We start from the raw sequence: 15190 nt of genomic DNA, 5'->3' as shown, positions 1-15190 counted from the left end.
GCGGCTGCTGATTGGCTGTTGCAGCTGAGTTGGGGCGGGGAAAGAAAGCTGCACGCCGAGAGGCGGAGGGAGAGGAAGCGGCACGCGCATGCGCTGACGCAGCCTGGCCCGAGGTGCACTGTGGGTAAGACGTCTCCCGGCGACGGCGGATCAATGGCGGCCATCGGGGTCCACCTGGGCAGCAGCTGCGCGTGCGCGGCCGCCTATAAGGTGCGCGGCAGGTTGGGGGGGGAAATGCAGGGGAAAATAAATAAATGTAAATTTAATAATAATAATAATTTTCGTTTCCTGGGCGAGGTAGTGCTGTTGAGTGGCTAGAGCGGGGTTTGAGGAGGACGTTGGAGTAGCCAGAAGCCTTTAAATCACAGTTATTGCTGCCGTTGTTATTATTTATTAGATTTGTGTCCACCTGAATTGGTTTGTGGGAGGGGACGTTATTGGTTTGTTCTGGTTGAAGGGCAGCATACAAATTGGATTAATCCTAATCACCCTAATCAGGAGAGAGTCCGTGGTCCCCTGTGCTTAAGAGCCCTCCCTGCAAGAGGAGACCACGGCCCTCTGGCCCAAAGCGTTGGGCTCCGTGGAAGCACTTGCCCCCCAGGAGGCAGCGGTGGAGTTACAAAAGGCTTGACTACAAAAGGGAGGCAGCAAATGCTTCTGAAGAGGGAAAGGGGAAGGACCCCTGGAGGGTTAGGTCCACTCAAAGGCAACCACAGGGGTACCTCGGGTTACAGATGCTTCAGGTTACACGTTTTCGGGTTGCGCACAGCGCCAAACCCAGAGGTACCAGAACGGATTACTTCCGGGTTTCAGCACATGTGCAGAAGTGCTAAATTGCGCTTTGCGCATGCGCAGAAGCACCAAATTGTGATGTGCGCAGATGCAGTGCTGCGGGTTGCGGACGTGCCTTTCGCACGGATCACATTCGCAACCCGAGGTTCCACTGTATAGGGTTGTGGTGCTCATCTCCCTTTCAGGCCAAGGGAGCCAGTGTATGTCTGCAGACAGCTTTCCGGGTCATGTGGCCAGCAAGACTAAACCACTTCAGGTGCAATGGAACACCATGACTGAAACTAGAGAGCACGGAAACGCCGTTTACCTTCCTGCGGCAGTGGCACCTATTTATCTACTTGCACTGGTGTGCTTCCGAACGGCTAGGTTGCCAGAAGTTGGACAGAGCAATAGGAGCTCACCCCGTTGCAGGGATTTGAACCACCAACCTTCCGAGGTTAAGACCACAGGGCCACCCACGCTCATGCTTCTGAATACCAGTTGCTGGAAATGTGGAGAGGGGAGAAAGTGATCATAGAATTGTCAAGTTGGAGGAGACTCAGAGGATCATCTAATCCAGCCCCCTGCAATGGGGGAATCCTTCCCACAGCCGTCCCTGGGTGGACCCAGCCACTAACCTTCTGGTTAGCAGCCAGATGTACTGATCTTAAGCTCATTCATGTCCTGCCGTCTGGTTTACCACAATTGACATGTGGTGGGCCGCTGTGGGAACAGGATGCTGGGCTAGATGGGACATTGTCCCCCAACCTCACCCCTCCCCTTGGCAGGCAGGTTGGGGTTGACCATCTTGTTAACAACCAGGCAAGGGTTGCCTCCATCCACTGTTTGTCTCGCTGCCTTCCGCCATACCATCCCAATTGGCTCCAGCTGTGTGTTATTCCTTTTACAACTGTGGTGGTTATTCCTTTGAGTCTGCAAGTCGCAGGTCATCTTTCCTGCAATGTGACATCCTTGTTCTGCTGCTTCTGGACTTTGCCATCTCATTCTGTTGCTGAGTGGGTGGACTCATCATAGACCATATTTTTTGGAGAAAAAAATGACTCACTTGGTCATCTGCTTTGTTTTGGCGGAGGCAAATACACTCCATTGTATTTCAAGACAGACAGATGCTGGCAACAGCTGTTCACAGCCTGTGTCACTTCAGTTGTCTCTTCGGTTATTTTGCATAGAGTTTGTGTGCATTGGGATTGTGATGGGTGTTATTGAGAGCCATGTGTAGAGCATCTCACATAAATAAAAGAAAGCTTATGTGCTTATTGTAAAATGCATTTCCATCAGTTTACAGTGGTGCCTCGCAAGACGGAAAACCCGCTAGACGAAAGGGTTTTCCGTTTTTTGAGGCGCTTCACAAGACGAATTTCCCTATGGGCTTGCTTCGCAAGAAGAAAGCCCATAGGGAAATCTCCGGGGACCTCTTTTAAATGCTGGCGGTGGGGAGCAAAGCCTCCCTCCCCGGCCTTCAGAAGAGGTCCAGGAAGGCCGGCGGGGGCCGAAAGGCTTTGCTCCCCACCGCCAGCATTTTAAAAGCAGTCCGGGATAGCAGGGAAGCGCTTCCCGCTATCCCGGACGGCTTTTGAAGGCAGGCGGCGGGGGGGAGCAAAGACTTTCCCCCCCCCCATCGGCCTTCAGAAGAGGTCCTGGACCTCTTCTGAACGCTGGCGGGGGCGAAAGTCCTTGCTCCCCCCCCCCGTCTGCCTTCCCGGGGGCTTTAAAATCGCCCCGGGACAGCGGAGAAGTCCTCTGCTGTCCCAGGGTTTTTTAAAATGCTGGGGGTGGGAAGAAAAGCCCTTGTCCCCCCCCCCAGCCTTCAGAAGAGGTCGGGGGACAGACTGTCCCCGGACCTGGACTGAAGGCGGTTTCCTTAGGAACGCATTGATTGATTTTCAATGCATTCCTATGGGAAACCGTGCTTCGCAAGACGAAAAACTCGCAAGACGAAAAAACTTGCGGAACGAATTAATTTCGTCTTGCGAGGCACCACTGTACTTGAATGACACTTTGCTGGATAAATATATGCATTGGTCTGGTTTGCACATAATGCTAAGCTGTAGTTTCTTATATTATGAAATCACAGTTTAGTAGTATTTGTGAACCCTGCTAGCTTAACTATGGCCAATTTACTGCCAAACTGAAGTAATGATTTGTTGTTGGCTTATGAAGCTTAGTTTGTTTTAATTATGGCTTACATGCGGTTCCAGCACTCTTCGTTAACTATGGTTTGGGGTGGGCCATCAATCTAGAGCAGCTGGAAAACAAATCAACAAACAAAAGGATCCTGTTATATTATTCCCAGTACATATTGGAATAGAAGCTTCCATTTACAAGCGTTTCCTTTGTACATTATTTGTCTTTATACAAAATTTACCCTGTGCATTCCGTGGTAAGGTAATCGTCAAGAACAGAATCTAGCCTCTGCTGGACAAACAAAATTAAGGGATCCTGTATTAAAAAATGATAGTATTTTCTGGGGTTTCCAAGTGGTAATGAGTTACTGTGTTTAATTTCTGTGTCAATGAGCATTATACTTAATCATTCTACTCCATGTGTATGTTGCTTCTTCAGGATGGTCGTGCAGATGTTGTCGCCAATGATGCAGGTGATAGGGTTACACCTGCTGTTGTTGCATTTTCAGAAAACGAAGAGGTAACTTTTTCCCCAGTATAAATTTGAAGAAAAAGTGGTGGTACCTTTGTTATTTTTGAACAAATCTTTTAAAATTATTTCCAGGTTGTTGGTCTGGCAGCAAAACAAAACAGAGTGAGAAATCTTTCAAATACAGTGGTGAAAGTGAAGCAGATTCTCGGGAGAAGGTGCGGAAAGTAATAGTGAACTTCATTTTGGGATTTAGTGTGGGTTTATCTGACAGAATGGGATTGTTAAACAAAAATGTATAAAAACTGGCATGTAAGTACAAACCTTGTTACCAGGCTTAAATATGCAGGCAGGCTGCTTAAAAGTCTCTTGTAAGCAGTATGTATTTTATTTAACAAAATTTAAAGCGAGTTATTCTGGAATGTAACTTTGTTTTGTTTTGAATTTTTTTCCATTATTAAGAAATAAAAAGTCCAAACTCTGATATCATGCTTAAATGCATAAACAAAGCTTTGAACAATTAAAGATTAAGGAGGACTTCATTAAACACAATTCTTATGTGCTGAAAATATAAATGTAAATTTTGGGGGGTGTTTTTTTGTTTAAGTACATGTCAATTTCTCTTGTTTTGACAGCTCTGGTGACCCACAAGCTGAGAAGTACATTGCAGAAAGTAAATGTTCAGTAAGTAAGAAGCTACTTCTTGTTTTCCTCCCATTACTATTAGTAGTATTTATAAACTGCTAAACGTTGCACAAATACCATAGTGACATACAACAAGCAGAAGCAAATAAAATAGTTCTCAAAAAAACCCAAACCCCTGTATAAAAGGGCTTTATACAGTAAAAATGAAACCTTAAATTTGTTCCGGTAGCAGATTGACATCCAGTGCAGCTCTCTTAGTACTGGTGTTATATGTTGGTGGAAGGCAAACCCAGCCACAGACTGTGGTCTTCTGACTTGCTGCAGCTTCCAGACCAGAGACGAGGGCAGCCCCACAGTGGTTAAAGGTAAAGGTAAAGGTACCCCTGCCCGTACGGGCCAGTCTTGACAGACTCTGGGGTTGTGCGCCCATCTCACTCAAGAGGCCAGGGGCCAGCGCTGTCCGGAGACACTTCCGGGTCACGTGGCCAGCGTGACATCGCTGCTCTGGCGAGCCAGAGCCGCACACGGAAACGCCGTTTACCTTCCCGCTGGTAAGCGGTCCCTATTTATCTACTTGCACCCGGAGGTGCTTTCGAACTGCTAGGTTGGCAGGCGCTGGGACCGAGCAGCGGGAGCGCACCCCGCCGCAGGGATTCGAACCGCCGACCTTTCGATCGGCAAGTCCTAGGCGCTGAGGCTTTAACCCACAGCGCCACCTGCGTCCCTCCACAGTGGTTACATAGCAGCAATTCAGCCTTGAAGTTATGAGTGCAGTCTCAGTTCATTGATTCACTCTAATCCAGCCCAGCAATACGTCCGGACACTGGCCTAGGCAGACCTGATTCTAATGTCACAAAGAAATAGAGTTGGGTGTCAAGCAACAAACTGATGACAATTTGTTTCAGGTGTCCTAATGACAGCACCCAGTGGTGTTATATAATGTTAAACAGCAGGAGAGGTCTGTTGTGACTGACAGGTCAAGCTTGTAATTAGAGGGAATGATTTCACTTAGTTCTCTAATCCCATTGCCTTTGGGGGAGGCAAGCAACTCCCATTGAGTTCTCTTCTACCCCATCCCCAATTAGCTTAGCACAGGAACCTAGCACAAAAACTACTGAACCATTATATCTGCAATTCAGCAGATTATTTACCGATGATTACTCTTGTGCCTGCTGGAGGGATACAATGCAATGCTAGTGGACTCCTCCTCCTCCTTTCCCTCCCCATTTGTTCTAGAGTGTCACCAACCCTTGGGAGCAGACCTTGGATGTTTGTGTAATATTTGCTTTCTAAATCATTTATCAGATGAAAGGAATCTTGCAGAATCTTTTATAACAGATAAGCTGAGAGAGAGTCATATTTGTATGTTCATTTGTAGGTCATTGAAAAGAATGGAAAACTAAACTATGAAATAGATGGCAAACTTGTTTCCCCAGAAGATGTTGCAAAGCTTATCTTCAGTAAAATGAAAGGTATGATATTAAAATGTACATTTTTAAACTCTTTCCCCAGAATAAAAAGTGGTACATATACCTATAAATTGAATTTGCTTGTACTCACAATACAATACAATATTTTTGTATTAGAAACTGCTCAGTCTGCTTTGGGCTCAGATGTTAATGACACTGTGATTACGGTACCTTTTGACTTCGGAGACAAACAGAAGAATGCCCTTGGGTGAGAATACAGTTTTCAGCTTATTTTTATTAAATGTATTTGTGGGAATTTGAGATGTCTGGACAGGAGGCATTTGGACTTGGAAGATCTGGTTTCAACATCTCAGCTCAACCCTAAGCACATGGTGTGAACCTGGAGTAGCTCAATTCTCATCTAATTGGACTCTTTCAGTGAAATAGCATCACTTGTTGTAATTGTTTAAGAACTTCCTGCTTAGAGGTTCTGGCACCATGGGGAGAAAACAATATTCAGGTTCCTACCACACAGTAAATGGACTGTTAAAATTACTCAGAAATTGAGTGGCGGGTCTGATAACTTTTGGCTCACTTTGTAGCCACATGATATACAACCACATGAGCTTATAGCTGCCATACGGGTAGTTCTTAAATAGCCAGCTTATGGGACATTGTTGTAGGTCAGTCTTCCATGGAAGCTGGTATCTTGAGCAGAGACCAGATAGTCACAGATTTATGGCTACCAAGCACCCTGGTTTTTCACTAGGAGGAACTGAAAACCTTTACCAGCAGTGGCGTCATCTTTCCTGGCCAATTTTCACTTGCCAGGACTAGCAGTTCGATGCCCCTATTCCTTTCTTCTTGCCATGGTACACATTCTGCATTAGGAGTGGACCATTCAGTGCAGAGCACTGTATAAAATAGGAAAGGGCTCAGTCATGCCAGCTGAAGGCATTTTGCTATTTGTAGCAGATTTAGGGCTAGCAGTTAAAAAGTCTTGCTGCGTCATAGAAGCACTCATTTGTGCCTCCACCTGTTCCCAATCCTTGATGCCGCCTGAGCACTTTACCCTACTGCATGTCAGGCCTGGCCCTGACTCTCATGCATCCTCCCGTTCCTTGTGTTCAGACATTGCTAACTGCATAGTCACCAAGGTCTCCAAAGAGAAACATGTGCACATTTCCTGTACTGGTTTGAGCTTTTTGAGCTTCAAGTTCAATTTGCATAAACAAACATAGGTAGGCAGCTTATTCTCCTACCACAATATGCCTATCTGTGCTTAAGTAAAATGTTTCTTGGCATGCTTACTGTATGTCTTGTAGCAGTTTGGCAATGTTTTGTAAGGTGTTTGTGGTGGTGATGCAGGGAAAGGGTCCAGCTATACCAAAATAAGGTACTTTACTGTTTTAGGTTGAAAGAAGGCATCAATCTAAAGTGACGTACTAATATAAATTGTGTCTTTATTGCAGAGAAGCTGCTACTGCAGCTGGGCTTAATGTTCTTCGGTTAATTCATGAACCATCTGCAGCTCTGCTGGCTTATGGAATTGGGCAAGATTCACCTAGTGGAAAAAGGTGACAATTGGTCTTTAAGTAACCATTTCCCCTGTGCGATCCCAAGTATGCTTACACAGATATAAAACTCAACAGGACTTAATCCTAGTTTCAGGATTACAGCCTTGGTTTTAAACAGTATGTTGCAAAGTGAGTTGGCTCTAGGGTTGTGTGGTATGGACCTTTGTGAACTTAATGCTTCCCTGGGCAGAAGGGAATTTTTGATGGTCGTCTTCCCTCTGTAGGTCCTTGTGCAGCTGAAAATCTGCTTTAGAAGGTTGGGGAACCTCCTGGAACAGCATGGGAGGGAGTATTAGGAGCTGCTCTCCTCAGGAATATTCAGTTCATGGAGCAGAATTCTCTGCTGAATCTGAGCCAGAGGGATCCTAGACTGCTGTAAATAAGAAAATCCAAGTCCTTTGCAACATTATTATTTTTTAATTCAGGAGATTCTAAGCAAGTGGCCAAGGCAGGAAACCAAAGCAGACTTCATTTCAGGGTGGGCCAGGGCAGTGTGAAGTGAGAGAGCACTAGGAGAACCTCCCTGACCTGGCTTCTGCCCCATGGAGTCCAGCAGTGGCACTGATACCAGGAGGTCATCATTTTGAGACACAGTTGTCATTGTCCTGAGAATCTGCTATAAAGGATTTTAGTCTTGATGCTAATGAGGCAAGGCATACTGATTTCCTTTTCTTTATTTTGTGTGCATGGAAGCAATGTGCTGGTGTACAAGCTTGGAGGAACATCCCTTTCTATCACGGTTATTGAAGTCAACAGTGGACTTTATCGTGTTATTTCCACGAACACAGATGATAGTATAGGTGGCATTTGTTTCACAGAAGCCTTAGCACAACATTTAGCATCTGAGTTTCAAAGGTAAGTTCTCTAGATCCTAAATAGTATGTGGTGTTTTATAAATGTGTAGTAAGGAAACATTCTCTCAAAATGAAAACTTCTGGAAATAAAAATAGTGAGGTTTTTTTTTTAAAAAATACAACTTCTAAAGGTCTACGATGTTGAAATAAGACAAACAGTACATTCACATAATGTTTTGGGGAAAGGTTGTTACTGTAAATTTTACATCGGTTCTTAGTTCAATTTGCAAATAATCCCAATCTTGTAAAGAGCTATTTACCAGGTTGTCTGAGGTGAGTAAGAATTGTCTCCAGGCAACTAGATGGAAGCTTTGCGAACAATGGTTTCCTCCCCTTTTTTTCTTTTCAGGCCACAAATGACTAATGTAACTATGAGAGGGCAAGCAGCCTAGTATTATTTTTTTATATTAGGGCCAGTGACTTTTGTGGACTTGCAAGGCTGTTAGATCCTTTGTTTCATACTTACATTCTTGAAAGATCCTGATAGATATCACTTACAAGCAGCATGGGAAAGTTGGGGTAGATATAGCCAAAGTTAAGCATTTCCAAATTCTGTTGATTTCAACATGAGAGTTAAGCACAACACTAAGATGTCAGAGCCTTAATGTTTGCCTTTGTGCTTCATGAATACTTACTCAAAAGAACCTCCCCTCTTTCAGTTACCATACATCCCCAGCTGTCAAGAGTAGATGCATATAATGTTTATACTTTGAATTTGAAAAACATGATAGATTTCAGGATCCACCCTTCCCCCCCCAACTTCTAGGGTAAATGATGGCCAGTATTACTGAGTAGGTTCTCTGTAATGGTTAATAATACTTTTTTTGTAAAACAACAACAACAACCCCGTAGATCTTATAAATATGATGTGAGGGAAAACTCCAGGGCCATGATGAAGCTCATGAACAGTGCTGAAGTGGCAAAGCATTCACTATCGACACTTGGAAGTGCCAACTGCTTCGTTGACTCCCTGTATGATGGGCTGGATTTTGACTGTAATGTGTCTAGGTAAGATCTACTCCTGAATCTCTGCATGTGCAGCATTGTTTTCCATGACATCCTTTAAATTTAACTTGTATGAATTTAGCTTTAGATGCTTGGCAGAAAATTAAAATTAAAAATAGGAACAGCTTCCGGAGGGGGGCGGATGTTGGCAGTCCTAACTACCGATACACTCAGCTTGGGAGAGCGCAGGGAAAGGGGATGTTGACAATAGGAGATTTTGGCTTTATGCACGATCACCAGGATGTAACCCCCACATAAGGTAATGATCGTGATAGTTGGCTACTCTCCATATGGAATGTATTTATAAAAAGGCAACTGTTTTCCTTTTCATGGGCAAGAAAATTATTATTTATTAGATTTCTTACTCTCTCTTCCCCATGAGGTCCCAGGGAGGTGGGTTACAACCGTTTAAAATGAAAATATTAAAATTGGTTAAAACATATGACAGTATATGAAGTTGGGGTAAAGAGGTACATTGAAGGTGCCAGAAGGAATCTCGCAGTTTAAGGGCTGCCACAAATATTTCCCTCTTCTAGCCTCTCACCCCACTCAGGATTTCTTAGGGTAGTGGAACACTGATCTGAACATCCAAGAGGATCTGTAGGGAAGGGGCTGATTTTTCTGGTATCGGGCCTAAGTTATTCAGGGCTTTAAACACCAACGTGAGCATTGGGCCCAGAAGCAAACTGGCAAGCGCGCTCAGCTCTTTTGAAGCTGGCATTTTGCGAGTTCTGAATGGAAACCCAGCCACTCACTCTTCTGGCTGCTTCATTTTGGAGCAGCTGACGTTTCTGAGCCATCAGAAACTGAGGGCAGCTCCATGTTTAATATTATACTACTGTATTGGGTTTCTCTGCAAACTTTTCCCTGTGGAAGAACAGATATGGATGTGCTTGTTTTTTTAACAACACAGGGCCAGATTTGAACTTATTTGCTCTGCGCTTTTTAACAAATGCCTAGAAGCCATCAAAAAGCTCTTGAAGCAAGTTGGACTTACAGCAGATGATATCAATAAGGTAACAATACAAATAACTTGGTTTATTTTGAAGTCATTCTTGAAATTCTTGTTTTGACGAATATGTAGGAAATACATACATCGTGATATATCAGTATATTGCTATGTTTAGCTGGTGATATATCTGGTTGAAATCCAGGTATCACCCAGCGCTACTCCCTAGCTGCTCCCCTCCTCTCAAGTGCTGCTTCACAGCTTAATTCCTGAAGCCACTGCTCTCCATTACATCTGAGTGGTTGTGCATCGGGGGTGGGGGACTATAACTTAATGCCAATTAACAAGCCAGGATAATAAGTCTGAACATCTGTTTCCCCCCACTTTCTGTGTGTGTGTGTGTGTGTGTGTGTGTGTGTGTGTTTGCAAAGTTTGCATACACAAGTACCCTTTGAAAAGCCTAACCGGTCCATCTTTGCTGTTGTCCTATTAATGCTTTAATGTCCTCTAGGTAGTTCTCTGTGGCGGATCTTCTCGAATCCCAAAACTGCAGCAGTTGATCAAAGAACTTTTCCCTAGTGTTGAATTGCTGAACTCTATTCCTCCAGATGAGGTCATTCCCATTGGGGCTGCCATGGAAGCTGGGATCTTGCTAGGAAGAGAAAATACATTTTTAGATGATGAGATACTGCCTATTGAATGTTCTGCCAAAGATATCTTAGTCAAGGTAAGCAAGCAAATTAAATGAATTGAATGTCTTTATATCTCTTGCTTAGAATTAGAAAGAGAGCTCCCTTCCTAATCTGCATTAACTATCTTCCACCACTGCTACCTTTGTGGGTTTAGGTTTTAATGTGAAAACTTTCCTGAAAGAGATTTGGGGTCACTTAAGTAGCAATTAAAGTAAATAAGTGAGAGACTGAAACTCGTTATTTCATATTGATGCACAGTTAATATATTTGCCATTCAGAACTCTTTGTTTTTAATTGAAGGACTAAGTATTTGAATAGGATTCCCTAAGATTCCAGAATTGACAGGCCATCTTAACACGCCAACATAAACAGTAAACTTTCATTTTTTAAAATTTAATTAGGAGTCTATCAAATGAATCCAATTCATTAAAAAATTTAATTTGGCCACCTATTTCACCTTCACATCTGATCCATAAATTATTTCAACACTCATAGGATTTGACTAGTAGCATGAATAAATACAGAATCATATTTAAAATCTCTCCTCCTTTTTACTCAAGGGTCACTGTTTGTGCTGTAATGTTTTCCTGTCTGTCGTCGCAGTGCACCTGCTGTAGCACATTGTGGTGCCTTAAGATTCGGGGTCCTTTCTGCAGAGTGCTTATGTTGCATATCTCTTTTTTCTTTACATTATATTCTTCATTGAAAAACAAAAAGTACATAATTACATGTGCAGAGAGTAAGATATGACAAAAAAAGAAGAAAAAAGAAATAGCTATGTAGAAAACAACAGAACAACAAAATATTATATACATTACAAAAAAAGAATTTTTTTTGTAGTTAACCAGAGTTTAACTTAATACGGTATTTAGAAAAATTAATTCCAAATATTGTTAAATTTGGCCATGTTTGCACGCAGTTTGTTCAAGTGTAATGGGTTTGTCCATATCTTCAGGCATGAAAATAAGCCACTTAAATTTTTCCAGTTCATTAATACCTGTCTTTTTGCCATAATGAGGACACAGGTAGTCCATTCATATTCTCCCTTTGTTAGATTCCATGTGTTTTGGGTATATAATTCAAAAGGATATTTTCCTCTGCAAATTTTGATTATTCCGTACAGTCATGTTGATCATCTCTATTACCTTCTGCCAAAAATTTATCAATATAGGACATTGTACAAACCTGTGTTTTAGAGAAGCATTATCTCCAGCAGCTCAATGTCTTAGTCCTTTCATAAACAAGCGCCATGGAGTCCTAATTATTATTATTTTTGGTATGAGTCTGAATTTGAGGTCCAGAGGCATGCTTGTTATAGAACTTAACATAGTTTCCCATTGTTTGGTCAGTAATCTTCAGTTCTTTATACCATTATTCATTTATAAGGAAATGGGTGTGTGTTGTTACATAAGAGTTACCGTATTTTTCGCTCTATAACACGCACCTGACCATAACACACACATAGTTTTTAGAGGAGGAAAACAAGAAAAAAATATTCTAAATGAAACAGTGGATGTATGATTTTTGTGGTTCACGCTGTGGCCACAGACGTGATCTGACGGTGAGTTTGGGGTAGACCAATGCAAAAATCCTGAGAATCCACATGGATCCATGCTTTGTAACCACGTTTTTGCGCCATTGCAGCCCCATGAAACAGTGGGTGTGGGTGTGTTTTTTGGTGCAGGCTGTAGCCATGGATATGCTATGTGATCTGATGGTGAACTTGGGGTGACGCAGTGCAAAAATCCTGAGGATCCATGTGGATCCATGCTTTGTAACCACGTTTTAAGTGGGGAGGGAAGGAAAAGCATTCAAGGGACAAGGAACACGCGTGGGGTGTGTAGAGAAGGATGCAGCTAATGATGCAGAAGAGGGGTTTAAGGGGGAGAAGGAACACGCGTGGGGTGTGTGGAGAAGGATGCTGCTAATGATGCAGGCGAGGGGTTTAAGGGGAGAAGGAACATGCGTGGGGTGTGTGGAGAAGGATATTGCTAATGATGCAGAAGAGGGGTTTAAGGGGGAGAAGGAACACGCGTGGGGTGTGTGGAGAAGGATGCTGCTAATGATGCAGAAGAGGGGTTTAAGGGGAGAAGGAACACGCGTGGGGTGTGTGGAGAAGGATGCGGCTAATGATGCAGAAGAGGGGTTTATGGGGAGAAGGAACATGCGTGGGGTGTGTGGAGAAGGATGCTGCTAATGATGCAGGAGAGGGGTTTAAGGGGAGAAGGAGCTCACGTGGGTGTGTGGAAAAGGAGCTTTTCGGCGAGCTGAGCGGGGAGGGGGGAGGGAAAGAGCACTGTTGCTTTAAAGGAGCCAACCGGACAGCAGCCACTTACAGCAGTGTAAGCAGCTCCTTTCCTCTCCCGCTTTGCTCCTTCTCTCCCTCTTTGCTGCTTTACACAGCTAATGGCCCAAGTCCTGCTCAGCGGATCAGCTGAGACGCTGCAAGAATCGTAATTTCCCCCTCTCCCTCATCCCGTGCCCTCCTGTCCCCAGCAGCCTTTTAAAAAACTTTTTTACTGCTTTTCACTGCGCTCGTGGCTCAGAGCCCTCCTGTGCCCTGCCGTCCTTCTGCAGCCTCATTGCTCCGTTTAGAGAGCGCACGGGATAACATGGAATAGGCATAAAATTCATCCTTCTTGTCTATTGATTGCTCTAAGTTTAATATACCCAACTTCATCTCTCTTATTTCTTAGGCAATGGATCAGTCAGGGGCTGATAAATTTGTGGTGGTCTTCCCATCAGGAACCCCTTTGCCAGCTCGAAGGCAGCATACTCTACAAGCCCCAGGAAGCAACTCCTCTGTCTGTCTAGAATTATACGAGTCTCTGGAAAAGATCCCTATAAAAGAGGACAACAGATTTGCACAGGTGAAGAAATATCAATAGAAAATAACGCTTGTTTTCCCCCCGTGTTTACTCAAAAGCATACTTCAGTGTCACAAATCTTATTTGTATGTTCATTAGGCATTTGAAGCTTTTGCCTCTTAAATTCCTTACCTTATAAAATGTTGTAAACACATCCACGGTATTTTTAGAGCAGGGTGGGTGCACAAAAACCATTTAAAAAAAACATTTAAAGCAGATAAGAACTATCAAGTAACTTGGTTAATCTGAATTAAAATTGTAAACAATATAGGGACTGCAAGTTGCTCACCTGTGTTGAAATACATGCTAATTCATTACTCACTTTAGCCTTACAAACTGATTCACTAGTTTTTTCAGAGCGTGCTTTGTCTGCCTTAGAAAACCATTTTTCTGAAATTACATTGAAACTTTGTAGCTCAATATTTTATATTTTAGCTTTTGTATATGGCAATGTAGAGCAAATGGTTTAAATCAAAGTGCTTTTGATTTAATTTGCTTTTAATTTTGATTTTGATCTCACTTGCATTTCTTTCATTTTGACAGTTAAAATTGCTAAAATAGATAAGATGCAGATGTCAAAGTATCTTAATGTTTTGTTTTGTTTTAAGCAGATTGTCCTCCAGGATTTAGATATAAAGGAAGGTGGTCTGCATGATATTCTAACTGTTCTCACAATGAAAAGGTACTGAAAACCAAAATACTGCAACTTTGGTTCAGCCTATCAAGTACATGTGAAATGTCCATCTTTCAGAACTTGGGTTTTTCTGTTGTAGCTTTTTGGTAGTATCTACTTTTCAAGGTGGGACGCAGGTGGCGCTGTGGGTTAAACCACAGAGCCTAGGACTTGCCAATCAGGTGGTTTGCAGTTTGAATCCCCGTGACGGGGTGAGCTCCTGTTGCTCGGTTCCAGCTCCTGCCAACCTAGCAGTTTGAAAGCATGTCAAAGTGCAAGTAGATAAATAGGTACCACTCCAGTGGGAAGGTAAATGGCATTTCCGTGCGCTGCTCTGGTTCGCCAGAAGCGGCTTAGTCATGCTGGCCACCTGACTCTGAAGCTGTACACCGGCTCCCTTGGCCAATAAAGCAAGATGAGCGCCGCAACCCGAGTCATTCGCGACTGGACCTAATGGTCAGGGGTCCCTTTACCTTACTTTTCAAGGTACTGCAGAAATCCCACTTATCAGGTGTTGATGTATTGGGGAGAACTGTGGATCAAATAAGCTTCTGGAATATCAGGGGTGCTTTTTCTTTCCCAGATCAGTGGGCAAGCGTTCTTTGAACTGTGGGGTGCTCTGGTTAACATTCCCTTCTGCTGGCCCTTTCCTTTTCAGTTAAGAGAGGGATGGGGATGTTGCTGGATCACACCTCTCTTCTTTCCTGAGTGCTGGCCACGCTCCCCGTCGCTAGTGAATGCTGGGAATCCAACAGCTGGAAAGCCACAGGTTCCCCACAAATGAGAGCATTTTTTCTGGGTGATGGGGCTCCCCACACCTGTCAGCTGAATCAAAGAATTCCACGGAGGAATGATGGGGACATCCAACGTGGGAGCTTAGTTTTTGAGACCTATTCATCCCCTCTCAGGGTGCAATTAGTCTCCAGATGTTCACACTATAAAAATCTCTCTTTTCTTAGGGATGGATCACTGCACGTTTCCTGTACAGATCAAGATACCGGAAAATGTGAAGCCATTACTATAGAAGTGGCATCGTAGTCTTAATTTAGAAGGTCCTTTTTATTGTTACCTCAAACCAGGTTTTAAGTGAGTGATGCCATGTGTACAATACAATAAATACAATACAATGAAAATA

The 15190-nt window shown here is 43.4% G+C and overlaps 1 protein-coding gene across 1 annotated transcript; it reads left to right on the top strand.

Annotated features, from left to right (window-relative positions):
* The first annotated feature begins 57 nt into the window (after positions 1–57).
* On the top strand, positions 58–15188 carry HSPA14 (heat shock protein family A (Hsp70) member 14). The gene is made up of 14 exons (XM_083701555.1): positions 58–210; positions 3355–3435; positions 3520–3602; positions 4020–4068; positions 5408–5501; positions 5616–5706; positions 6911–7015; positions 7709–7870; positions 8722–8877; positions 9788–9890; positions 10335–10550; positions 13212–13385; positions 13994–14064; positions 15015–15188. Exons 1-14 carry the CDS (start codon positions 154–156, stop codon positions 15091–15093), a joined length of 1521 nt encoding a protein of 506 aa, XP_083557681.1. The 5' UTR covers positions 58–153; the 3' UTR covers positions 15094–15188.
* Positions 15189–15190: the final 2 nt, after the last annotated feature.

Source organism: Podarcis gaigeae (assembly GCF_964106915.1).
Source record: "Podarcis gaigeae genome assembly, chromosome: 10".
Classification (NCBI taxonomy): Eukaryota; Metazoa; Chordata; class Lepidosauria; order Squamata; family Lacertidae; genus Podarcis; species Podarcis gaigeae.
Note: the sequence above shows the minus strand (reverse complement) of the source record. Positions and strands in the feature narration are given on the sequence as shown.

Coding starts and splice junctions, on each gene's coding strand:
- HSPA14 (XM_083701555.1), top strand. CDS start 154: ATGGCGGCCATCGGGGTCCACCTGGGCAGCAGCTGCGCGTGCGCGGCC. Junction 5,502..5,615: donor TATCTTCAGTAAAATGAAAG/GTATGATATTAA, acceptor TTTTTGTATTAG/AAACTGCTCAGTCTGCTTTG. Junction 8,878..9,787: donor TTTGACTGTAATGTGTCTAG/GTAAGATCTACT, acceptor TTAACAACACAG/GGCCAGATTTGAACTTATTT.